Here is a 26598-nt window from a genome sequence, read left to right as displayed (position 1 = left end):
ACAAACAATTGCAAAATACTTCTACATAAGCACTCAAGTGGAATTTAATTTAATAATGCTTTTTTTTTCTGCAGTGCACATTTTACAAAATACTACAAAAACTCCAAGTGCCTGTACTAAAATTCCTATTTAGGAACAAAGTCAATAAAAAAAGTGTACCTGTCACCTGTAAACTGTAGAGGCTGCCATTTCTGGGATGTACCAATGGTTAAGAGACTGGTCTTCCCAGAAAAGAAAAAGTTAAAAAAAAGAAAAAGAAAAAAAAGAAAAGCACAAACTGTTTAGCCCGCAGCAACCAATCACTCTTCATTTTCCAGATTTAACTTCATTAAACTGAAATCATACTGGCTGCTGCTGGCTACATCACTTTGCACATCCTTTTTTGCTTTACATTCTGAATTAGCATTGCAAGTTTCAACAAAGGTGAAAGGGCGACTTTATTATACCTGACTGAAGCTGCATGTTAAAGTCATTTAATATATTTAAGGGCTACACCCACAATATGGCTGCTTCCACTGTATGGAGGAGATGGGTCCACTTTAATAATAAATACCAAAGACAAGTTATGTAATGTATGCACAGGTTACCCGTGCATTATCTGTACATAATCTGAGTCATTAATATACACATTTCTATATATTTATATAATAAAGTGAATTCGAAAAAGGTCTCGTTTCTTTATAAACTACATTGCCAAGTCATTAAGGAATTATTTAACCTCCTCACTGCAGCCTAGACCTGCACTTCTGTACTTCAGGTAGAGAGCTGCAGGTACAATGGCAGTGAAGTGGCTTCCACACCATGGACTACAACAAAGTGACACATAGTGTCACAAACATAGCAGTGAAAATGCATTGCTGTAACTATTCTACACTTTTTTTTTTTTGTCTGTGTATACTTTTTTTTTTTTTTTTTAAATAAGGATAAATATATACATTTTATTTATTTACATACACATTGTCCGCAGTTTTTTTTTATACAATCAAGAAAAAAAGATACAATTTGTATCAACAAACAAAAGGTCAATTCTGGCTATGCGAGATGGATATTTCGGCTGCCCTTGGCCAATCCTGGATAAAAGTGGTACAACAAATCTTAGCATTCATTGTTGCTTTAAAAAAAAAAAAAAAAAAAAAAAAAAAAAAAAAGTAATTTTATTTAAATAAAGAATTTAAAGTCTACCACAACCCAAACTTTTTTTTTTCCCCCAACACAGAGGGCAATAAAAGAGATCGGATTTGTTTTAAAATTCTTCATAAAACTTGAAGATAGATAGGGATCAGGGTGTTTTATATAAGAATAGTTTGGTAAATATATATTGGATATTTTAGATGTAAATCTTTTCGTGCTCTCAATGTGCTGTAAAGATTTTTATTCCCATCAAAGAACAGCAAAACATAGATATGAACAGAGGAACAAATCCAATAGGATCTGGCCTAACTTTTCATTGCAGTTACTACTTTACTTATGTGTCCAACTGTCCAATGTAGTTTCTCACTAATAGATTTCTCCAAACAAGCTTGTGGAAACACAGCCTACGGCTAGCTGAAGATTTGTGACCATTACCCAGGAATGGAAGCTTGTACAAATAGAGAAGTGAAACTGTAAAGTTTGGTGCACAACACTGAGGAGCAATACAAATCCTCAGCACTTTAAGTGAACATTTCAGAACATCTTTTATAGGTCACAAACAAGGCTCCTATCTAGAACTGAAGGTGCCACTGCTTTACTCCTATCCCTTGTACACACGGTTGGAGATTCCGACAACCAAATCCGTCGGATTTTGTCCGAAACTGTTGCATACACACGGTCGGACGAAGTTGTCGGAAAATCCGATCGTTCAGAACGTGATGACGTTATTTCGTTACGACGGGACTACGTTCAGGCTAGTAGCCAATAGCTTTGATGTAGGAATTTGATCTGAGCATGCGTGGCACTTTGTCCGATCGGAATTCTCTACACATGATCGGAGTATGTCCGATCGGAGCATTTTGTCCGAAAATATTTCCGTCAAGTTGGAAAATTTGGTCCGACGGAAACAGTCCGATGCAGACCACACACAGTCGGAATATCCGACAAAACGCTCCGATCGGACACATTCCGTCGGAAATCTCTGATCGCGTGTACAAGGGCCTAGAAGTAGTTCCATTTTCACAATGGCACAAACCCGAGCTATATGCTTCCAAGCTAAAACAATAAATTGGCGGTTAGTTGTGACAGAAGAGCCATTCTGACAGGTTCACTTTAATGCTCAATTATAGTGTTCATAAGAGGTATGCAAGTTCAAAGCCGATGCACAAACATTATAGTTGTACATCAATGGCACTTTCACTTCTCAATGAGCCTCATGATTGAAAGCATCTGAAAAAAGGGTGCTTACCCACAATACGTTGCTCAGTTCCCTTTTTTGCTGTGTTTTACAGACATGAAAAAGGAAAGTACGTGCAGCGATAAGCAACACAATCCTTACAAACACTGACTCAGGAGGCTCAATATATGTACCACAGGTTCCCCTGTCACAAAAAAAAATAAAAAAAAAATATGTAAAAAAGTCAAATGTGGAGCAGCCGAAGACCCATTCTCAAAAAGCCAGAGAAAACCCTGACGGCAGCCTGACGTTCCGTTTTGTTTCACAGTAAGAAACATTTAGGCAGTTATCACCTTCTCATGAAGAAACAAAAAGGCCAATCAGCTTGGCCCTTCTAAGCTTACATGAAAAAAAAACTGAAGTCACCTAAAGCCCAAAGCAGTGGCTATGGATCGGCTTCAACACCTTAAATTATTATTATACAATGGGGTTCATTAAAAAAAAAATGTTTAAATAAAGCGATAGTGCTAAGGGTCAGCAACCTGAGTGCAGCAGAAGACCTCCAAGAAAATTGCCTTGGTCTGGCAATGCTAATTGCAGTGTTCCCCCTTACACCTATGTACATTGACCAACAACAACAACCACAAAAAAGTGCAACTAATCCACTAGCAAAGTAGTGAATACAGTCTGCATCTCAAACACATCCAGTACCTGCTGGAAAGGAGCAGCAATGATAGTTACACCTTCTGTATTTCTAACTAGAGTAAGGTCATGTACAGACACTAAATACAAGGTGGAGTGTCTCCACTGAGTCGTGTTTGACATTACTGACATCTACAAATTAATTGTTAGTAGAAAAAAAAAAAAATACTACACAAGTCAAAATTAAATGATTAAAATTCTCTCTTCCTATTGCAGGAATGACACCTCAAGAGCTGCACACCCTTACTCTCAGGTAAAGGACTAGTAACCCTCATAAACAAGCTTAGGCAAAAGAGCTAGAAATAACATTCAAATCTCATAAAAACTTCTGTATCGGTATGAAGCCTAGAAAAATCCAACACGTTGCCAACATGCTGTTGATATCTTTCATTTTAGGCTAACGAATACCTGCACTACAAACGGTATTTTGTAACATTAAAGTGGTATTAAACCTATGCAAAAATTATATAGCAGCTTATAAATCCTTACATGATGGCTGCAATAGTTTTCTTTTCTATCCTTGCTTTCTTATAATTATTTCATCTGGTAATCTAGGTCAGTAAGTTTTTTCAAAAACAGGCTCTCCAGCAAAATGGCATCAGTTACAGGGATGAGACAAACCATTTACCACCGACAGGGGTGCTTATAATGATGAGCTTTTATTTATTGAAAAAGACATGCAGGTAGGTTAATTGGCTTCTGTCCAAAATTGGCCTTAGTATATGAATGAGGACCTTGGATTGTGCGCTCCTTGAGGGTAGGGACCAATGTGAGTGTGCAATGTACAGGGATAGGGGTAGACACTCACTCAGGTTGAACTGGATGGACTAGTGTCTTTATTCAACCTTACTATGAAAAAAAAGTGGTTTGCTGAAACTGAATATAAAGTATTAGCTGGAGTCTGGCATCAATTTGTTAGTGTATTTAACCACTACAATACAGGGCACTTTCACCCCCTTCCTTCCCAGCCCAATTTTCAGCTTTCATCGCTCTAGCGCTTTCAGTGACAATTGCGCGGTCATGCTACGCTGTACCCAAATGAAATTGTTATCATGTTGTTCGCACAAATAGAGCTTTATTTTGGTGTTATTTATTCACGACTCCGTTTTTTATTTTTTGCGATATAAGCGCAAAAAAAGCGGAAATTTGGAAAAAAAACAAGATTTTCTTTTTTCTATTTGAAAAGAAATCCAATAAAATCAAATGTTGTCATAAATTTAATCCAAAATGTATTCTGCTACATGTTTTTGGTAAAAAAAAATTCCGTTAAGTGTATAATAATTGGTTCCTGTGATCACGGACAGATGTACGCAAATGATCATGTACATGTGTGTGCAGGTGATCACGTACATATGTGTGCAGATAATCATTGGGACATGTGATTTTAGTGGGACATATGTGGGGGACATGTTTTTATTATTAGGGACATGTGTTTTTGTTATTTGGGGACATGTGTGTTTTGGGGACATATGTGAGGACTGTGTTTGTACTGTGTGGTGTGTTGTGTGTTGACACTAGACTGATGATCAGTGAGTAAAAAGCTGTAAAAAACAGCTCATACTCACTGATCATCAGCCGGCTGCAGCGTTCTGCTCTCCTCTCCTCAGCGATGACGTCCGTGTGAGGAGAGGAGAGCCGATTGCCTAGCAATCGGCTGTTTGTTTACATCACATGACGGCCGTGATTGGACACGGCCGTCATGTGATCAGGAGGGCCAATCACAGAGCCCTCCTGCCGATCTGAGATGTGCCGTGTCCGGGTGACACGAGCACATCGGGATCGCGCCGCTGCGCGGGCACGATCCCGCTACTTCTGAAGGACGTTCCTGAACGTCCTATCATGAACAGACGGCTCCCACCCGGCCGTATATATGCATTGGCCGGGTGGGAAGTGGTTAAATCAGTTAGTACCCTCCTCCCCAGATTGACAATGCAGCGGTCCAAAAGGAACCACTGTGCTCCTTCAGCCACACTCTAAGGCTGCATTCACACCTGAGCGTAGCATTTTCAAGCAGAAAATCGTGCGAATTTACAGCGATTTTGCTGCGGTTTTTACGGCGTTTTTTTACCGCGATTTTGTGCAGGGCGAAAGGTCACCAATGTTAAAAGAAGAAAAACGCCCAAATCTGCTTGATTCAAGCGACAAAAAAGGGTCCGAAACTTGCTTGAGCTTCAGGCGTTCGGCTTCAGGCGACATGGAGTGGAGATGTGAAACATCTCCATTGAGAATAATGGATTTTTTTCCCCTCTAGCGTTTTGTAGCTTCAGGCTTCAAGCTACAAAACGCTCAGGTGTGAATGGGGTCTTATACAGGAGGTGGGTTACTGGCCGGATCACCAAGTGAAAAAACAGGGGAAAAAAAAAAAAAAAAAGAAAACGAATGCAGTCCCCATATCGGATGATTGGTAACCTCCAATATAGTACAGTATAGTTTTTGGTTTGGATTTATTACCACTTTAATTTACGGTATTACTAGACATAGATTAACTGTTTCTGGGTAGTAAACAACCGAAATACCACATATATCTATTAAAAAAACATATTTTTCTACAAATGTTATCAAAAGCTCTTATCCGTGCCAGCATTATAATTTATTAGCCGTTTAACCATCTGGGTACTGGCAATAAATATCACTTCATGGCCAGTTAAAGGCAAACGACTAATAATGCATTCAGAAATTAAAGTCTTAAGCTACTCTCCTCAGGAGCTGTATCAATGGTATACTATCAGAATGGGGTTTTTCCTTCAAGAAAAATGTCCAGGGTTTTTTTTTTTTTTTTTGCCCACAAACGGACACATAGCGACATCAAAAAATATACAAACACATTTCTTCCTCTATTACAAAATACTACATGCATTTGGCCCACCATGAAATTTAAAGGCCTCCTTTGAAATTTTGGGCACCAAAAGCACAATTGTGATTAAGAGGCGCATGGCTATTACAAAATATTACTGAGGTACAACTGACCAGTGACCTGTCAAAAATTGTGCAAAAAAACAAAACAAAAAAAACAAAGACAAAAACAAAATTAAAGTTCTGTTGTGCAAATATAAAATCTGTAGTACAGCTAAATATTGCAACATGGTAATGTATCTATGAACTCTGAACTATACACAAAGATGTTAGTGTTCAGCAATACATTTCCCTGTGCAATAGAAACCTCCTTTTAAAGCAAAGACAGAAGTTTTGTTGAACAATAGAGAAAAGGAACTAGCTATGTACAAGGTTGTACTGATTGAAATTGCAAATACACATGTAAGCATGCAATATAATTGCTAACAATATGAACAGGTGTTTTTTGTGAACAGCTGAACTTAACATGATGCAAGCAACTTATGTGCTTTGATGATGTGCTGGGATCTCCAGCATTGGAGAGATTGACTGACCCTTCCATCCTCTTTATTAAGAATAGGAATCAGTGACTTAAGCCTTCCAAGAAACTGAGGTTTTACCTGTCAAACAGGTCTAGCAGGGATAAATATATCTATACAGTAAAATATGCACTCCTTTGGGAATGCTGCAAAGATCAGAACGTTTACTTTAAAAAAATAAATAAAAGTTTGTCTTTGTAAAGTTTCAGTTGTGGCAAGAAGAAAAAAAAAAAAAAAAAAAAATGGTCGATAGGTCATCTGAGAAAGCTAAAATGAGAGAAACACTGCCAGGTTTTATTTAGGCAACTTGATCAATAGATACTATTGTCCAGGCATTAAAAGGATGATATTAACAGTGCTGATGACCTGATCGTAACCTTGATACAATAATTGCTGCAAGCTGCTGGGCATCGGTCATATGTGGGTTCTTCTCCATGACAGAGAGTACCATCCCTGGAGGAAAGATGTTACATAGGTTTTTGTAGGTCTGATATTGATGCTCTGGAATGATGTGCTGCTCTCTATGCTCACTAGCCATAACTGGCCAGTGAGGAGATCTCCAGAGCTGTTCCATCTTCTCAGGCATACTCCTTACCATGACTGGTTCATAGCATGGCTGCATGAGACTATTACTAAGTGGGTATGAGTGGTAATTATAGGAGTCAGTGGGGCAAGGTAAAGGGTCCCAGCTAGCATGTTGTTCACGGCATAGTGGAGGTCGTCTTTGTCGCATGGGGTTACTCTCATACAGACGGGAGTCTGATATGCTATCCATTCTAGTCATGACCAGTGCTCTCCCAGGCTGAGCATTAGCAGAAGGATGCATATTCTCTGGTGCTGGGTAATCTCCAGGACAGCTGGACCTTGCCCCAACAAGTGGATGTTGTATATGCAAAGCCAGATGCGAGGAGGACTGCTTGCGGGAATTCTGCATGGGCTCCTCCTGGCCATAGCTCTGAACTCGTGTTAAAGCTTCATGGTAACCATGTGCAAATGGCTGTAGCCTATTATGTGGAGGTGGCCTTTGGGGTTTGATAGGGTCTTCAGGTCCAGGATCAGAGATGCCCAAATATAGGTCACTGTATGATGAGTAGGAGTCACTGCTAGTGTGACTCATGCAGCTATCTGGACATGGGCTGGAGTTCCTTGAAAATGCTGCTCGGTCCTGCTCTGTGCTGTAGTATTCAGAACTGTGCATACTACTTATGCTCAGATTAGAAAAATCACTAAGCATTGAGTAATAACCATGGTCTCCCAGAGAGTCATATTTAGGATACTCTTCATTGTAACTGACAGAATTGCCATGGCTGTTAGTGACCAGTATTGGTGGATAGTGAATGCTTGTCATGTGCTCCAAAGAGGATTTCTGGTGGGAGAACTGTGATGATCCAGGCACAGGGCTGCTTGCTGAACGTGTGTTCAAAGCGCTGACAGCATGATTTTTGGGAGGTGGAAGAGTTGGCACGCTCAAGGCAGATACAAGTGATGGCACAGAGTTGGCCTCCGATTTGCGGGCTGCTGAAAGCCTTTGTTCTGGCTCTACGGCTGCAGAACGAATACTAGGATCAGACTGTCTTTTAGGAGCAATTCTCTTTATTTCCATGGATCCATCTCCCTTGGAATTCGATGGCCCAGTACCACATTTTACCAATGCACCTTCACTCATTGTCTTGACCGCTGACAGTTTCGCACTTATTCTGAGTTCATCGGCTACTGATCGCAGAGGCTGGTTTGCCCTCTCAGGGTGGTAGTATTTACATTTGTGACCATACGTGCATTTCTTCCCTGAAATAGATGAAGGGCATTACCAAGAGGCATAATTTTAAAATAACATGTGTTTTAATTCTGTTCATTACTGTTCTATATCCTCTATAGCATATACTTTTGTGTAATAGTGTGTAAAGTAATTTCTGTAAGGTATAGAATTTATTAGAACTTTCATTAGTATTACATGACAGATCCAATGCATCTTTTGTGTGATGCCTCCATAACATAAAAGGAAGCGGTCATAGGTAAAAATATTGAGCTGCCTTTGCATAGCCGTCTGTCTCTGGCTTCAAAACTCTCTGGCCTAGGCAAACAGGCAGTGAACTCTTGACCTACTCAGAAAGCATTAAATCCACAGGATCAGCATGACAGCCATAGAAGTATTATTTTAAGAAACAATGAGAGCCCCAATTTTTCTCTCTGGACCAGTTTTGAAGAAAATACTGTGGTTTGTTGAGGGGTGGCCATATGGAGTGCTTCAAGGTGCCTGCAAGTTTTTTTTTACATTTATTTTTTCAATTGGAACTTTAGCTTGAAGAAAAAAGAAAACTTGCAGGCCACAGGAAGTTATTGTATTGGAAAATATACTATGCTGCTATAGAACTGTATTATCTTCCTGCTCGCATGTTTTCTGTAGAATGTACACAGAGCTGCGCAAGTGCAGCTCAGTGTACATTATCAGCACACCTCTGCATTGGGATAATTGAACACACAAGATTTATGTCATTCTGGACAAAAATACCAAACCTGGAGGAAAACTGGGCAAAGTTGGCACCAGCAAGGGAACTCACAGACATCCCATCATTGCAGTAAAGGCAATTCAAATTGCGCTTTTTATAGTTCCCTAGGCATTGTTAAAAAATAAAATCCAACACTGCCTTTCACCACAACTCTCCAAGTTGAATGATGCCCAGTGTCACTCAAGACAGAGGATTTAGCAAATACTGCGAGTTCAGGACATCGGAACCGTGTCCAGCCAAAGTGGGTTTCACGATAGTGCCCTTCAATCGATGCACACTATTGCAGAGATCGATGCCGACACACATGTCAGTGCTGCTCTATGCATCAGTGAGGACCATCCAGAATAGGCAAGAGGTGAGGAGTACCCTGTGGCGTTATGAATCCAGCCTGAACACTTTAGAAAAGGTTTACATATTAAACCATAAAGAGCTGCCAGCGGGTGCCACAAAAGGGAAGGCAAAGGGGAGTTGCAAGGGCCAGAGGTGGGCTTTAGTGCTCATGCATACAGACGTTTTAAAAAACTGTCTGCAAAGCTAGCTCCGACGCCTGGAAAAATCGGCGTTAAAAACTCGATTTTTACCGCGTTTTTGCGTGTTTTTTAGCGTTAGCGTTAAGTAGCGTTTTTTTAAAGAAACACATCTCTTGGCTATAGCACTCAGAAAACAAAGAAAATATGGTACGCGTTAATGCGCGTTTTCCCGCGATTCGCGTTTTTACAGCTCTAGCTCCGCGCCACGGAACGCACTGGTCCTCGTTTTTTTTTAACAGCTTAAAAACGCCTATGCCATTTGCAGCTCAAAAACGCCTAGGTGGGCATGAAGCCATAGACTAACATGGACAGGCGTTTTTAAGCTGCAAAAAACGCTCAAAAAAGCAGCTGTAAAAACGTCCGTGTGCATGAGGCCTTAAAGACATTAATAAATCTTCCTACCTGCATAAGTTGTGCATTGATTATGTAGTTTTATAGTGTCACTTGTTGGCCTATAGTAGAGCAAAATCTTCACATTTCAATTTCAGATGTTTCTGTCTGTATTCAAACATGAGGCATGGCAGTGCACAGGTTAATGCATGACTTGTATTTTGAAAACGGAATTTCCCGTTAAGAAATTACATACCCCACAATATTGCATTCCCCCCGGATTGCTCAGTCTAGTGCTTTGCAGGAGAGGACTACACAGTAATTAGATCCGACAAAGAGAGCCATTCACAGAGCTCACACATGCTGAAAGATTTGTTCTCATCACATTAGAACTCCCACATTTGTGATGCAACAGAGGAAATGCTTAGGCATACATTGGACACAGTGATCCAGAACAGGTTGTCTTGTCCCTCTGCAATAATATATGGCTATAGGGGAATTAATCAGCTACGACGCTACAAACTGCAGCCCATCATTACAAGGCAAGACAAACATCCCGGGGAATATAACTACACCAATACCCAGTTAAAACATCAAAATAATTTAAAGTGTGCAATGCCTTTAAGCAGGTTTACATAAAGTTTCAGGGAGCCGCCAAGTCCTGGGATGCTCTCAAAATCAGAGATCAGGCTCTGCACCATCTACTGGCCAGCAAATGTGACAGGTTACTTAAAGAGGGATTCCACCAAAAAAAAAAAAAACATTAAAAGCCAGCAGCTATAAATACTACAGCTGCTGACTTTTAATAAATGGTCACTCACCTGTCCCAGGTTCCAGCGATGCCGGCAGCCGAGGCCGATCGATCTCTCGGCTGCTGTAGTCACCATTCTAGGTGAGGGAATCAGGAAGCGAAGCGAATCGGCTTCACTTCCCGGTTCCCTACTGCGCATGCGCGAGCCGCGCAATAGGAAATCTCCGCGCTGTCACTGGGACCCGTGTGTGTCCCAGCAGACAGCGCGGCAGGGCAGGAAATGGCGTAGACTCCCACGGGAGTCTATGCCCGGAAGTGGGTGAAAATACCTGTCTTTGACAGGTATCTCCACCCCCCTCCCCCCTGAAAGGTGTCAATTGTGACACCGGAGGGGGGGAGGTATCCAATCAGCGGAGGTTCCACTTTAGGGTGGAATCCCGCTTTAACTGGCCAAAAGTTGCAGGTGATGTAAACCGACTGACACCAATTGCAGTTTGTTTTATAGAACAGTGTGGGATTTAAGGCCTTTCAGTTACACTGGAAAGAAGCTGGATGCAGACACATGGATATATAAAAAAATAAATAAATACAAATACACAATCCATACAAACAGCCAGCTTAATACCCTCAAACAAGCCATGCATATACTTGAAGATGTATTTCTTTGCACTTGCCGTGCAATAACAGGCCAAGGGCCTCATGAAGCAGTCAAAAATGCTGTCGGTGAGATCTTCTGTTTAGATGACTAACATTACTGGGACAGGAAGCAAGGTGAAAGCCTTCTCAATGGGGGGGGGGGGGGGGGGACATGGACAGCAATCAAACTTGACAAAATAATTGTACCCTTACTTGAAAAAAAAAAAAGAGAAGATTTTGTACTCATCGTAAAAATTTTGGAATCCATTGAGGGATTCGGTTAGGTTAAAGTGATGCCTACAGGAGATTGGGACACTGGTAATGACCACTGAAAGCCAGTAACCTATATATAATCCCCTTCTCTGCCCATCATGCCTCAGTTTTGTGAGATAGCAGTACACAGGGCCAACACAGAGGGGCAGGACTAGTGTCCTCAATAGACTCAAAGAAAAAGATTTTACCATAAGCACCTTATTTTCGATAGTAAGACTGAAGAGCCAAAAAAGCAATTAACCAAGATAACATTTAGAAACAAAAGACAAAACTGAAATGGATATAGAAAAGACCAACAGTTACATCAACACAAATGAAAATATCTTACTGGGCCTAGACACAGGATATAAAAAAAAAAAAAAAAATACATAAAAAGGGAAGCTTGGGCAATAAAATAAAAAAAAATTAGCCGGTCAAAAGTGAAGGAGAGAAGGACTAAGCATTATACTCTTAACCTTCGAAGCAGGGTAGGAGGTTCTAGAATGAGGAAAGGGCTGTGTTGCCACATAACCATTCTTGTAATAAATATACAGTTGACATAGCCTTCACAACATACCATCACAATGGATAGACAAAAGAAAATACTTCCCAAGCCCAGAGGGATCCAATGGAAAGCACTCCAAAAGCCATATGGAGGGGGGAAAGTATATCAAGTGAGCAGAACCCTTATGCAAAAGGGGATAGGCAGAGATACAAGGAAGTATCCTCAGGGTGACACAAAGGGCACCACCCCATTAATGGGCAGAGACTGAGCATCAACATCATCTTGATTGAAAGGGATTATCTGGAGGTATTTGCTTGAGTCTAGACACCCCGACACAGAAAGGGAGCCCAGTGATGGATGAGAACCCCTGGAACCATGGAATAGAAGGAAGGGTGGCCCATGTCCTGTGCTGTACTCCAAGATATGGAACGTATAGGCAATTCAAAATTTCTCTTACCCAAAACTGTACAGTACACAGGTCAAGTATTCATACACGTCCCCAAGCAGTGAATGAAAAGGTTGGGCAACAAGTAGGCAAACAGAACTGTGGCAACAGGCTAAACAACAACAATGGTCAACAGACTCATCAGAGTGCCGCTCAAAGCTAGAGACTCAAAAGATTAGAAGTCCACCCAGTAGAACTTTAAAAAGGTATGTACAGAGTGCCATGTGGTGGCCTTGCAAAGATGGGCTACAGAAACTTAGTGCAGAATGCCTAGGAAGCGCGCGCGCGCGCGCGCGCGCACACACACACACACACACACACACACACACACACACACACACAGTGAGCACATAAAAGCACAGGATGGGATTCATCTTTGAAATGAAGGCTCTAGTGATCAGATTTCTTATCCATAGAACGATGGTGGATCTGGAAGCAGGAAGCTCCCTTGTGAGGCCCTGAGGACAGGAAAAATAGGGAATCACTTTTCCAGATTAAAGCTGTTGCTTTGAGGTAGACACTTATGGCTCTACGTCCAGGCAATAAAGAACAATTTCATTTGGGTGATTTGGAGTGGTAGGATAAGGAGAAGGATGATCGTACTAGGTCTTAATTGAAGTGGAAGACTTCTTTTCTTTTGAGTTCAAAAGCGTGGATTCTGCAGGGCAGAGAGAACCAAGCTGAAATCCCAAGAAAGCACAGGGTGCTGCAAGGGAATCTTGATGGAAGCTACGCCTTGAATAAAGGTTTTGAGAAGGGGGAGTGAGGCAAGAGGTTTTGGAGAAGACAAGGCCAAAAGCTAACCTTTTGGGGTGCCTAAGGCCAAGATTCTGGTCAAGACCCGATTGCAAAAAGGCCAGATTGTGAGGCACAGAGTAATCTCTGAAACTAAAGTGCCTGTGTTCTCACCAGGCAAAGAAGGATTTCTAGGTATGAGAGTAGATCATACAAGTTTATTTTATAAACTTTTTATCTATGTTGTATTATATATCACAGTTAATATATTGGCATTATTGCCATGTCAGTGTTATTTTTTCACTTGGTGGTTTACACCTAGTTTTAGCAGCAAGCTTTTTTGCTCCCTTTTATTTTTGTACTGTTGCACTTATACTTTTGCCTTAGTGCTGGTTCACATTTTTGTATAAACTGGAAATGACCGTCTGCCATTGCAAAATGCAGGAAACACCAAATGATGTGAATATGCAGTTAGGCATATTGAATGTGTATGGATGCCAGGTATTCCCCTCGTCTCCAAGAGGCAATAACCAAACTTGTGGATTCCATGCAAAAGTTTGGAATTTGAAGGCATTTTTTTTGAGGAATTTTAGTTGCAGACTAGGTCGAATATCCCTGTTGGGCTTTGGTACCATGAACAGGTTTAATTTGAAACCTTTAAACCCATCTTGTGGGGAGGAACCAGCACAACCACTCCATGGGACAAGAGACGTTTCAGGGCATTCTGCAAATCTGAGAGTGCTTGGACAGTATTTGGTTGCTTTGAGAGAAGAAAGTGGCAACGTTAAGTTTTTAACTTTGTTTTCTACCCCCTTGAAACCACCAAACCCACAGGTCTGCAACATCTGTGACCCAGAGAGGCAAACTATAACAGACATCCCTCACTCTTAAAAGAGTGAATATGCCCCTTCATTAGGAAGAGGGCCTAGGAGAAGACTTTATGGGCTTTGTGGACCATGTCTTGAGCTGAACTTTGAAGCTGAGGCCTGGGTAAAACAATTTTGGTGCTGTGCATTTTGAAGTAGATGTTCACGAGAAGGGCAGTTTTGAAATCTTCCACTCTGGAAGATAAACCTTTCCTCCTGTGACCACTTATTTTGTCAAGTGCCTCCCCAAAAAAGACATGCGCCTTCAAGCAACATACATGGGAGGCGTGTCTTTTACAGACAGCCTCCAGTTAATGCTCAGTTAAGACAAAGTCCTAAAATACAGGATCATCTTGGTTTTTCATTGCCCTGGTGCAGTTAGCTGAAGAGCTGGGCCTGCAAAAGTAAAGAGAGCCTTCAAAAGCTTCTTACGCTTCCTGTCTACAGAATCTTTAAACATTGGTACAGTGAGGTACCGGAACAGACCACTTTTTAAGTGAACTTTTTCTCCACTGGATTATTATAATACAGGATTTATGTAGCGCCAACAGTTTGCCCAGCACTTTACATCATGAGGGCAGACAGTACAGTTACAATTCAATACAGGATGAATCAGAGGGCCCTGCTCACTAGAGGTCACAATCTAAACAGGGAGGGTCAAGTGATACAAAAGGTAATAGCTGTGGGGGGATGGGCTGAAGTAGAAAGTAAAGTTGTTAGATGGGGACAGGCTAGGCTTCTCTGAAAAGAAGGGTTTTCAGGGATTTCCTAAAAGCAGGCAGAGTAGGAGATAGTAAGTCAGATTGGGGTAGGGAATTCCATAGGATGGAAGAGGTTTGGGAGAAGTCTTGAAGGTGAGCAAGCATGGGAGGAGGGTACAAAGTAACTAGAGAGCAGGAAGTATTGGGAGGAGAAGAGAAGGTTTTGGTTGGCATTTTGAGACTAGGTTAGTGATGTAGCTAGGGGCCAAGTTGTGGATGGCATTGTAAGAAGTGGTTAGTATTTTGAATTGAATTAGTTGGGAGAGTGGCAGCCAATGGAGTGATAGGCAGAAGGGGGGTGGCAGAAACTGAATGGTTGGTAAGATGGATGAGTCTGGCAGCAGCATTCATATTAGACTAAAGGGGGGACAGGCTATGTAAAGGTATGCCAATGAGGAGGAAGCTGCAGTAGACGAGACCAGAAATAACCAGGGAGTGAATTAGGAGCTTTGTGTTGTCATTGGTTAGGAAAGGGTGTATATTGGAGATAGGAAAAAAGAGGGGAAAAACTGCGCTACGGGAAAAAGAAGCAAATAGTGTTGAACGGAAGCTGCAATTCAAATATATACCAAAAATATATCAAACAAAAATAGAAAAAAGAAGAACTGCGCTAGCCACAAGATACCCAATGTGATTAGGGTATATGAAAGTATCAGACCCACACTGTGGGTCTTAGTATCTAGTGTGTTAATATTGTGAATTCCCCAAACTCAATATATGTGTATCAAACTCTGTGCATAAACCCCTAAACCATAAAGATAAGAATATAAAGAATATATATTTGCTATTAGGCATAAATGACCTATCGAAAAAATACTAAATCTGTGTTCAGAGACACTCTGTCTAATGTCCATACAATCATATATCAAAAAATTGAAAAAATTAAATAAAAAATAAACATAAAAAATAAATGTCCATATAGTGAATGAACACCAGTGAAACAAAAATTTCAAATGAGGTACGACAATAAAGAAAAGTTCCAAACGACTGAATTGCGAATGCACGGATTGAAAATCTTCTCCAAAGACGTGGTGTGCTTATCCCATCACCAAAATAAATGAATCAGCTCCTTACCAGATCCAGACGACCCCCCGTTACAGAGGGTCACCACAAGCAGTAGTAGTCAAAAGGGTGTCCGGATAGCGCCTCCTCCTCAGATGGTCACGAATCTTCCACACGATGGGGTTATGGCTGTTACTCACTCCCAACACGACGTGGTGTCACATAAGGGAAAACATAGGCTCCAGATAGTGTAAAACCAAATGACTTTAATTCTTAAAAAGCGAACGTAAACACTTACATAAAAGACTTTAAAAGCAGGTTCAAAACAAAGACGTGCACCGGCCGGATACACGCCAACGCCAAGACCAACCCGTCCTTCCTGGTCCACAAAAACGAACACGACTTGGGGTGACGTCGACACGTTCGCACCGCACCGCCGTGTCGACGTCACCCCAAGTCGTGTTCGTTTTTGTGGACCAGGAAGGACGGGTTGGTCTTGGCGTTGGCGTGTATCCGGCCGGTGCACGTCTTGGTTTTGAACCTGCTTTTAAAGTCTTTTATGTAAGTGTTTACGTTCGCTTTTTAAGAATTAAAGTCATTTGGTTTTACACTATCTGGAGCCTATGTTTTCCCTTATGTGACACCACGTCGTGTTGGGAGTGAGTAACAGCCATAACCCCATCGTGTGGAAGATTCGTGACCATCTGAGGAGGAGGCGCTATCCGGACACCCTTTTGACTACTACTGCTTGTGGTGACCCTCTGTAACGGGGGGTCGTCTGGATCTGGTAAGGAGCCGATTCATTTATTTCGGTGATGGGATAAGCACACCACGTCTTTGGAGAAGATTTTCAATCCGTGCATTCGCAATTCAGTCGTTTGGAATTTTTCTTTATTGTCGTACCTCATTTGAAATTTTTGTTTCACTGGTGTTCATTCACTATATGGACATTTATTTTTTATGTTTATTTATTTTTTATTTAATTTTTTCAATTTTTTGATATATGATTGTATGGACATTAGACAGAGTGTCTCTGAACACAGATTTAGTATTTTTTCGATAGGTCATTTATGCCTAATAGCAAATATATATTCTTTATATTCTTATCTTTATGGTTTAGGGGTTTATGCACAGAGTTTGATACACATATATTGAGTTTGGGGAATTCACAATATTAACACACTAGATACTAAGACCCACAGTGTGGGTCTGATACTTTCATATACCCTAATCACATTGGGTATCTTGTGGCTAGCGCAGTTCTTCTTTTTTCTATGTATATTGGAGATGTTGCAGAGGTTGAGGCAGCAAGCTTTGGAAAGGGATTGGATGTGGAGTCAAAACTGGATAGAGTTTGGTAAAGATTTTTGGAAGAGTGAAAATCTTTTCTGGAGCGATCCTATCGTCAGATTGCACATTCTATTTGTTCATGAACGAGGAATGTCTTTATATGTAGATTTTGCAGGTCCCTTTGTAACCAAAAGGGAAATAGCGAGACAGAAGGAGAATTAAGTGCGACAAAGCCGCGGCTCTTGAGCACAACAGCAGTGTGCATATCAACATTAGCAAGCATGTTGCGTGAAGCTGCAGCTTAAGGCATATAGGGGGTAAAAATTCAATGCAACCTCCCCTATTGCTGCCTCTGGGTATTCTTTGTTCCCTTCTATGCCCACCTCTTCTAGGCCAACATACTGGGATCTGACAGAGGAGCTGGAGAAGGGGCTTGGCATTTGGAGTACTGGACAGAGGTGACTGTATTAAAGTGGTTAGTTGACCAAGCAATTGTGACATAAATGCAGAAAAATCTGTCTTTGTCAAGGTAAGCCGATAGACGCGTGACTAAAATGGAAATAGATGCAGAGATTGGTGTTAATATCAGGTACAATTCCGGTGCAAGGGAAGCATCGCCACTCTGGGGTGGAGTATTGTGCAGGCCTTCAGCAGAGCGAATTGCTCACCTGATATTTTGCCGACATTCTCTTTTGCCTTGTTTCCACCATAGCGACAGGTGAGAGTATTCCCCTGTGGGATACTCACTGAATAGAGTACAGAATATAGGGTAACAATGTGTAGGAGTATGCAGCAACCCAGCTGTAGATCTTCCTGTAGCAAAGTCCTGGTAGTGAAAGGGTGGGTGTGTCTGAGTAATTAAAGGGGCTCCAGAAAGAAGCCGAGGCAAAGTTTGTGACCAGCGGTGTGATACATACTGTTCTTTTACAGTAACAGTCAGAGATACAAATCAAATTTACCTGTCTACAATGATGGACCGTATAAGTCCAGGCTTCATCCACCACCGTGAGCATATCCCCAAAGTGTTCATCAGGGTCTGCGTTTCATAGGGATGGTCCATGCCCCTGGACCTGTATAGTACCCTATGGCTGACTAAGCTTAGAGTAAGAGAAGAGGTCCATCACATAAGGACACTAGCAAAAAACAGACCTCAGAGTAGTGCAAGATTGTAGGGGAGTTGCCTAGGGGGCGTGCCCTCACAAGCTTGCCAGTGTCCAATCACCTGAAGACCTGTAATCCAGGGTCTCTGAATATTCAGCCTATGTCCTGTACTGTCCGATTATACTAAAGCGATTTTCTTTCTCAATTTTTGAGACATAAAAAAAGAAATAAGATAAAAAAAGAGAGAGAAGAAAAAAAGAATGAGTTTTCATGAGTATTAAAATAGAAATTAACATTAAAAAATCATCAGGAAAAAGGTTTGAAGTGAGAACAACAAGTTTTTTGGGTATGTGGGCATGAGTAGAGCATCAAGTGTCCTAAACTAGTTAAAGACCGAATGGACACAGCCTTAGGAATAGCCCTATTAAACGGCTGATAAAGCAACAGCTAAAAGAAAAACAGTCAATTTCAGTGATTTAGCCCGACAGCTACCGGACAAGACATGACTGTTTAAATGCAAGGCAGATGCAGCAGGCTGAGCAGAGGAGATAGAGGACCTGCGGCTTCAAGTCTTATTGTTCATGTGGGAGGAAGAGTTGGACTGCATATAAGCTACTACTGATGAAGTAGAGGAAGAAAAATTAGATTGTTCTGCTCCTTTGAATGATTTAATACATACATTGAGCCAGGAGTGACCTCTGATTATCAGTGGAGTTTCTAATAAAAACTCCAACAGCAGGTCAGAAGAGGTGACAACCCCGGAAAGACAACTGACTCAGATGTTCCTTGGACATATTAATGGTATTCCAGGCATGTAGCCAAAGTACTCTTGCCCATGTTATTAGACATCTGTGCCATGCAAGAAACAAGCCTAAATGCTAAAATTTAGACATTTGTTCCATTTGTCCAGTGAAATTAGATCCTACTCTTTGAACTTCAGGGTCATTTTTAAAAAGGCACTTAGCTCAAAAAAGATACATTTTTGAAAATTAAAATCACTGCCAACGCAGGATGCAAAGTCACTCCAGCTAAATCAGAGTGGAAATCCAACTGCATGTAAGTAAAATTCCAAAAGGTGAGCATATCTATTTGATAGTATATCTGTTAACGTGAAATACTAGAGCATCTATGGTGAGAAAAGACACTTCCAAGAAGGAAAAGCTCCATAAGGTTCTCGAGGCGGCCCGGATGCTACAGGGCAGTGATGGCGAACCTTGGCACCCCAGATGTTGTGGAACTACATTTCCCATGATGTTCATGCACTCTGCAGTGTAGCTGAGCATCATAGCAAACGTAGTTCCAAAACATCTGGGGTGCCAAGGTTCGCCATCACTGCTATAGGGAGTCCCCAGTCCTCAGACAAATTACTTAAACAGTGGGTATAATGAAAAATTCTTTGCAGCTGTGGGAGCTTTAGTCACGTCAGCTCTGGAAGATTTATCCCCTTCATGACCAGGCCATTTTTTTTGCGCTAATGCACCATGTTACTTTAACTGAAAGCTGCGTGGTCGTGCGACACATACCCCAAAAAAATGTATGTCCCTTTTTTCTCACAAATAGAGCTTTCTTTTGGTGACATTTGATAGCCTCTGCGTTTTAAAAAAAAATATAAACAAAAAAATCAATTTTAAAAACAAAAATATTTAAAAAACAAAAAACAATATTTTTTACTTTATACGGATTGGTTTGCGCAAAAGTTATCTAAAAAACTAAGGTATACATTTATGGAAATTTTATTTATTTTTACTTTTAATGGGCCCAATGGTGGTGACTTACCGTATTTTCCGGCGTATAAGACGATCTTTTACATGTAAAAAAATTGGCCAAAAAGCAGGGGTCGTCTTATACGCCGGGTCAGCCCCTTGGATGCCGGCTGGGTGTTCGGTAATACTGTATGTAGCTTCGGCTACATACAGTATATACCGCTGAGCCAATCCTGGTGAGCGATGTATTCAAATGAATACAAAGCCTGCTCGGATTGGAGTAACAACCTCTGCTAATCCGAGCAGGCTAATCTGTAGCCTGCTCTGATTGGCTTGGAGAGTCAGAGCGGCGCGGGCTGATGATGTTACAGCCTCTGCCAATCCAAGCAGGCTTTTTATTCATTAATAGAATACATCGCTCGCCGTGATTGGCTCCAGCAAATGCAGGAAGAAGGAAGAAATATGAAGCCTCGGAAGCCGGGTCGTCTTATACGGTAAGTACAGTTTTAAAAGCATTTTTGTCCTGTAAGATTAGGGGGTCGTCTTATATTCCGGGTCGCCTTATACACCGGCAAATACGGTATAGTGGAACTGCGATATTGCGGTGGACAAATCGTTCACCGACACTGGGGACCAGTAATACTAATACAGTGATCAGTGCTAAAAATATGCACTGTCACTGTACCAATGACACTGGCTGGGAAGGGGTTAACATTAGGGGTGATCAAAGGATTAAACGCCTAGCTAGTGATTTTGTGTACTGTGGGAGGTGCTTTTACAAGGGGAAGGCATGGATCTGTGTCTCTGCTTTGCAGGAATACAGGATCCATGCCTTCCCTACTCACAGAACGGCAATCACCTTGTTTACATAGGCAGACTGCTGTGTATCAAATGATCGGCAGGTGTTAGGGGACATAGCGTGGCTCCTGCTGTGCATAACCACAGCGAAAGCGACCCGTCGGCAGTGCGCACTCGTGCCTGATATCAGGAAGTGTAGGATCATGTAGATTTTACATACACACATTATATTATATATATATATATATATATATATATATATATATATATATATATATATATATACACATACATACATACATACATACATACATACACACACACATACATACATACACACACACATATATACATACACACACCCACACACACGTGATCCCGCGCACAGCAGCCACCCTGTAGCAGTAAAACTGCTATAGGGTGATTGGCAGGTGCTTAATAAGCCCTAGGCCTGAAATAATTAGGTTAAAAACCACCTTTTGTACAAAAGCCATCAGCAGGTGGCACAAAAACAGCCTCTCTAGGGGTAGACTGTGGGAACTCTAAAATGGGATCAGAAAAGGTTAAGAAAGGCCTCTGGCACGGATTGAGGTGAAGACCCAGAAATGTCAGGGCTAGACTTTATCAAGTAGACACGGCAGTTGGCAAAGGCCTCAACCTCGTTCCATGGAGCTCAAGAAGCTTCCAAAGAGGATGCCCGTATAAAACTTCCTTCCAGGGATACTGGATAAACTCCCCAAGAACCAGAAGAGGAGTATAGGTTGGGGTTAACTATTCCAGCAGGACTGCCCCCTGTGCCAATGAGGATGGCAGGTGGATGGAGGTGATAAAGTCACTGTAGTTAGACAGTGGAACGAGATCGGATAAATCTACATGGTGCTTCATGAGCAGCAGCAGGCTGGTGTTTCCTCCAAGCTGAACAGCAGGAGAAAGAGCAGAGCTTGCACAACACTCCACCTAGCTGATGACACTGGTGCTCGGTTCCTCTAGCCTCAACCAAATTTATGGTGGCGGAAATTTTAAAATGGTTCTATAACAATACCAACTGTGAGGCAAGCTCATGATACTTCAACCCCGACCAGCCTGACACACATTAGTCTTCAGAGACTGGGTCACACCAGAAGCTGTGCCAAATGGCTCAGGCCCCAGAAAGTACTCTGTGGCTTACAAAGTCACTGAGGTCTGGAAAGCACCACAATGCAGAACACAAGGTCACATTCCAGGCTAGCAATTATATGGAAACTTTTTGGATGAAATCCAACTTTAAAAAAAACTCTTGGAACATCAAACTCCTATATAAATTGCACGCATGGTCTTAAATATGAGAAATCATAAACTCATGCTGTAAGTAAGAAAACTCACATCACACGCACACACTATGCAGTTAGCATTGTCTGCTTACCATAGGGACATGGCTGCTTCTTATGCTCAGGAACAACAGGCTTTTTACGCAAGAAATTTTCTAGACTGGGGCCATGCCTTCCTAGTGGGTCATCTGGAGGCATAAACCTGGATATACAAATGGAAAAAGATTACATAAATTTAAATTACATTTTAGAGAAGCAATCAATGCAAATTCTACGGTATGCTTTGTAATGTGCAATTATTTAAAAGGAAGAACCAAACACAGCCCGACACACGGTGATGTGAAAAATACAGTCATTAACCACTTCCGCCCCGGAAGATTTTATGCCCTTCCTGACCAGAGCACTTTTTACAAATTTGGCACTGCGTCCCTTTAACTGACAAATGCGAGGTCGTTTGATGCTGTATCAAAATTAAATTTGCGTCTTTTTTTCCCCACAAATAGAGCTTTCTTTTGGTGGTATTTGATCACCTCATAGTTTTTTATTTTTTGCGATATAAACAAAAAAAGAGCGACAATTTGAAAAAATAAATACTTTTTTTTTTTACTTTTTGCTATGATAAATAGCCACCATTGTTTTTTTTTAAAAACAAATTTCTTCATCAGTTTAGGCCAATATATATTCTTCTACATATTTTTCTTAGAAATTAAAAATCGCAATAAGCGTATATTTATTGGTTTGCGCAGAAGTTATACTGTCTACAAACTATAGGAAAGATTTGTGGCATTTTTATTATTTATTTTTTAACTAGTAATGGCGGTGATCTGCCATTTTTAGTGGTACTGCGGACAGATCAGAGACTTTTGATACTTTTTGGGACCATTGGCATTTATTCAGCGATCAGTGCTAAAAAATGCACAGATTACTGTATGTCACTGGCAGGGAAGGAGTTAACACTAGGGGGCAATTAAGGGGTTAATCGCATGTTCCGCACAGTGTGTTCTAATTGTGGCTGCATAGGATTGACAAGGAGAGGAGACGTTTTTCCTACTTAGTAGGAACAAACAATATGGCTCCTCTTCCCCGACAGCTCAGGGATTTGTGCGTTTACACACACAAATCCCCATGCTGGTGCTCGTGCACAGCCAGCGCATCAGGTCCCCCACCGTGCAGCAGACACGCGCTCTGGTGGCCTCTAAAGGAATGGACGGGCCCATATGGGATTTCGCCCTGGGGAGCCATTCTGCCACAGTATATCTGCGTTAGCTGGTCGGGAACCGGTTAAGAGAGAGGTCCAGGTTTTGTTTTTCATACTGAAGGTGAGCCAGACACAAAATAAGATATTAGAATTACCAAATATAAAATTTATATTTTTTGTTTACCTGTAAAATTTTTTGGAGTACATCATAGGACACAGAGCAACTTCATACTCATTACAACAGGGTTATGCTGCCACCTTCAGGTAAACGGACCGTGGCAAAAAAAATGAATAAGACCGAAAGTCCCTCCCTGGCATAATAACCCTTCCCAGTTAGTCAAGGCTTAGGTTTTTGTAGCAAGCCATAAGCCACAAAAAGATAAGGGGTGGGATCTCTGCGTCCTGGGATGTCTTCCAAGAAAAGGATTTACAGGTAAACCAAAATATCCCATTTTCTTTATTGCACATCATGAGAAAAAGAGCTTCTTCATATCCATTACAATAGGGAGAACTAACCCAAAACCAGTTAGCACCTCACGTGCAGCCTGCAAAACATTCCGACCAAAAGGTAGCATCTGCCAACATCCTGAAAAATAAGCTGACAGAGCCAATGAGAAATGGTAGGCTTGAAAGCCGGTTGACCCTTCCTTTGGCCTTCAGCAAGCACAAAAAGGGAATCTGATTGGTGAACTGTAGCAGTCAGCTTTAGGTAAGACCTGACAGCATGAACCACATCTAAAAAGTGTGAAGTCACTCAATATCTGTGGCTTAAAACAGAACGGGGGGGGGGCTCACAGTACTGGAATAAGGTACATTCTTGCGGCTCTCACGTGAGGAACCAAGATGCCGATGATCTGACGGGAATGCAGGGAATTGAAGGGACACTCTCCGCCTCCTGCATTTGGCACCCCGAGACTCCCAGCCTAGAGGGGGGCTGAGGGCTACATAAGCTTAGCATGATAAAGAAATAGCAATGAAAGTGTGTAATTAATTAGAACCAACCATATGGCCTCTTAAAATGGATTACCCTTCCAAGTGAACAAATGACCTCTCCTATAACCTATCCACCACACAGGAAGTAAAAGGAAGATAATCAAACTATTAAAAAACCTGACAAAAATCCTAACCCTTCCCAATCTTATCAAGTTAACAAAAACATTTCAACTGAAGTTCATTTTATTTGAACTCCAAATTTTTGTTACATTTTTCTGTGCATTATCTTTACTGTCCTACTGAACAAGTCAGACAGATATTTGAGCAAGTGAACTTCAAACAGTGCAGCAAAAAAAAAATTAAAAATTAAATAATGTATAAAATAAATAAAATGAGTTGCAAGCTGAACACGGACAGTGCCCTAAAATGCACATATAGCAATATTTGCATAGCACAACACTATAGAACAATAATCAAATACATAAAGTTTGTGTCAAATAATAGTCAATATTCAATCTTCCATTACCATTGTAAATTAGTTTTTTGAAGTTGTAATTTTTTTCCCACAAATAAAATAAGTACTGAATTGCCAAACGAGCCTCCACTACCAGTAGCATGAAGCCACTCCCCTCCCAATTTGACCTTCAAAAAGTGCTAATTCCCCTCCAGGTTAACTCCTCCAAACTGTCAGCATTGCTCTCAATCATAAAGGACTGTTTTTTCAGTTGCGATTATTGGGAATTTTTACACTCACAACTGAAAATTAGTCCTATGTGATTGAGAGTGGTACAGTTTGGAGGAGTTGGATGGTCATAACCTGTCCCGACATTTACTCTTGGAAGGGATTTAGCGCCTTTTGATCTTTTTGAGGTCAAATTGGAAGGCGAGCAGCTTCATGATACTGTGGAGGCACGTTTGACACCACTTGTTTTATTATATTGCTGAAGATTTATGGCACTTTATTCACAAAGGTAACGGAAGACGGAATATGGACTTTCATTATTTACTGACACAAACTTTATGTATTTGATTATTGTTATACAGGTGCATCTCAAAGAATGAGAAGATCAAAAAGTTACATTTCAATAAATAAATTAAAAAAGTGAAACTCATATTATATAGATTCATTACACACAGAGTGATATTTCAAGCATTTTTCTTTTAAAATTTTGATGATTATGGCTTACAGCTAGTGAAAATGCAAAATTCAGTATCCCAGAAAAATAGAATATTGCACAAGGCAAAAAAATAATAATTTATAAAAAAGAAAGGATTTTTACTACATAAATGATGGCTTACTGAAAAGTGGGTCTTGTGTCTCCTCTTCCTCTTGACAATACCCCACTGATTCTCTAAGGTATTTAGGTCAGGCGAGTTTTCTGGCCAATCAAGCACAGCGATATCATGACCATTAAACCAGGCATTGGTACTTTTGGCAGTGGGGGCAGGTGCCACGTCCTGCTGGAAAATGAAATCAACAACTCCATAAAGCTGGTCAGCAGAGGGAAGCATGGAGTCCTCTAGAATTTGCTGGTACAGGGCTGCGCTGACTTTGGACTTGATAAAAACACAGCGGACCAACACCAGCAGAGGACATGGTTCCCCAAATCATCACTGACTGGAAACTTCACACTGGACCTCATGCAACTTGGATTCTGTGCCTCTCCGCTCTTTCTCCAGGCGCTGGGACCTTGATTTCCAAAAGATATGCAAAATTTACTTCCATCCAAAAAGAGGACTTTGGACCACTGAGCAACAGCCCGGTCCTTTTTCTCCTTAGGCAAGGTAAGATGCTTTTGATGTCTCTGGTTCAGGAATGGCTTGACACAAGTAATTCAACAGTTGTAGCCCATGTCCTGGATACGTCTGTGTGTGTGTGTGTGTGGCGGCTCTTGAAGCACTGACACCAGCCGTAGTCCACTCCTTGTTAATCTCACCCAAATTCTTGAATGGCCTTTGCTTCGCAATCCTCTCAGGGCTGCAGTTATTCCTGTTGCTTGTGCACCTTTTTTCTACCACGCTTTTTCCTTCCACTCAACTTTCCATTAACATGCTTGGATACAGCACACTCTGAACAACCAGCTTCTTAAGCAGTGACCTTTTGTCAAAGAATGCTTGAAAAATATCACTCTGTGTGTAATGAATTTATAGAATATAGGAGTTTAGCTTTTTGAATTGAATTACTGAAATAAAATGAATGTTTTGCTGATATTCTTATTTTTTGAGATACACCTCTATAGTGCTGCACTACACTAATATTGCTATATGTTCATAAAGTCAGACAGATACTTTGGCCACTGGCAACACTGAAATAATTATCACAAAATGCATTAGAATCTCTGTATTTGCATCTATTTTGCATCAACATATAACGCAACTGGACTGAGCTACAGTCTGTCAGTTCATTAACACGTTGAATTCCCATCCTCTTTATGCCAAATTAAAACTTTAGCAGGCAGCTCAGAAAAAAATTATGATTTTATTAATAGTTACTGCCAGCTCTGTTATTTTCTTATTTCCGATATCAGTTTTTTTTTTCCTGTATGGTATAGAAAAGCAATTAGAAT

The 26598-nt window shown here is 41.1% G+C and overlaps 1 protein-coding gene across 1 annotated transcript in view; it reads right to left on the bottom strand.

Annotated features, from left to right (window-relative positions):
• Window positions 1–6392: 6392 nt before the first annotated feature.
• Window positions 6393–26598, bottom strand: part of ZC3H12B (zinc finger CCCH-type containing 12B) — a 46078-nt gene continuing 25872 nt past the window's right edge. Inside the window, exons 5-6 of the mRNA XM_077476445.1 lie at window positions 21996–22102; window positions 6393–8166 (exon numbers count right to left, since the gene is read on the bottom strand). Of these exons, the coding sequence (XP_077332571.1) occupies window positions 6731–8166; window positions 21996–22102 (1543 nt within the window). The 3' untranslated portion in view covers window positions 6393–6730. The remainder of the gene's footprint in view (window positions 8167–21995; window positions 22103–26598) is intronic.

The sequence above is a fragment of the Lithobates pipiens genome, unplaced genomic scaffold (genome assembly GCF_037356315.1).
Source record: "Lithobates pipiens isolate NorthernLeopardFrog02 unplaced genomic scaffold, aLitPip1_a1.2 Scaffold_1, whole genome shotgun sequence".
Taxonomy (NCBI): Eukaryota; Metazoa; Chordata; class Amphibia; order Anura; family Ranidae; genus Lithobates; species Lithobates pipiens.
Note: the sequence above shows the minus strand (reverse complement) of the source record. Positions and strands in the feature narration are given on the sequence as shown.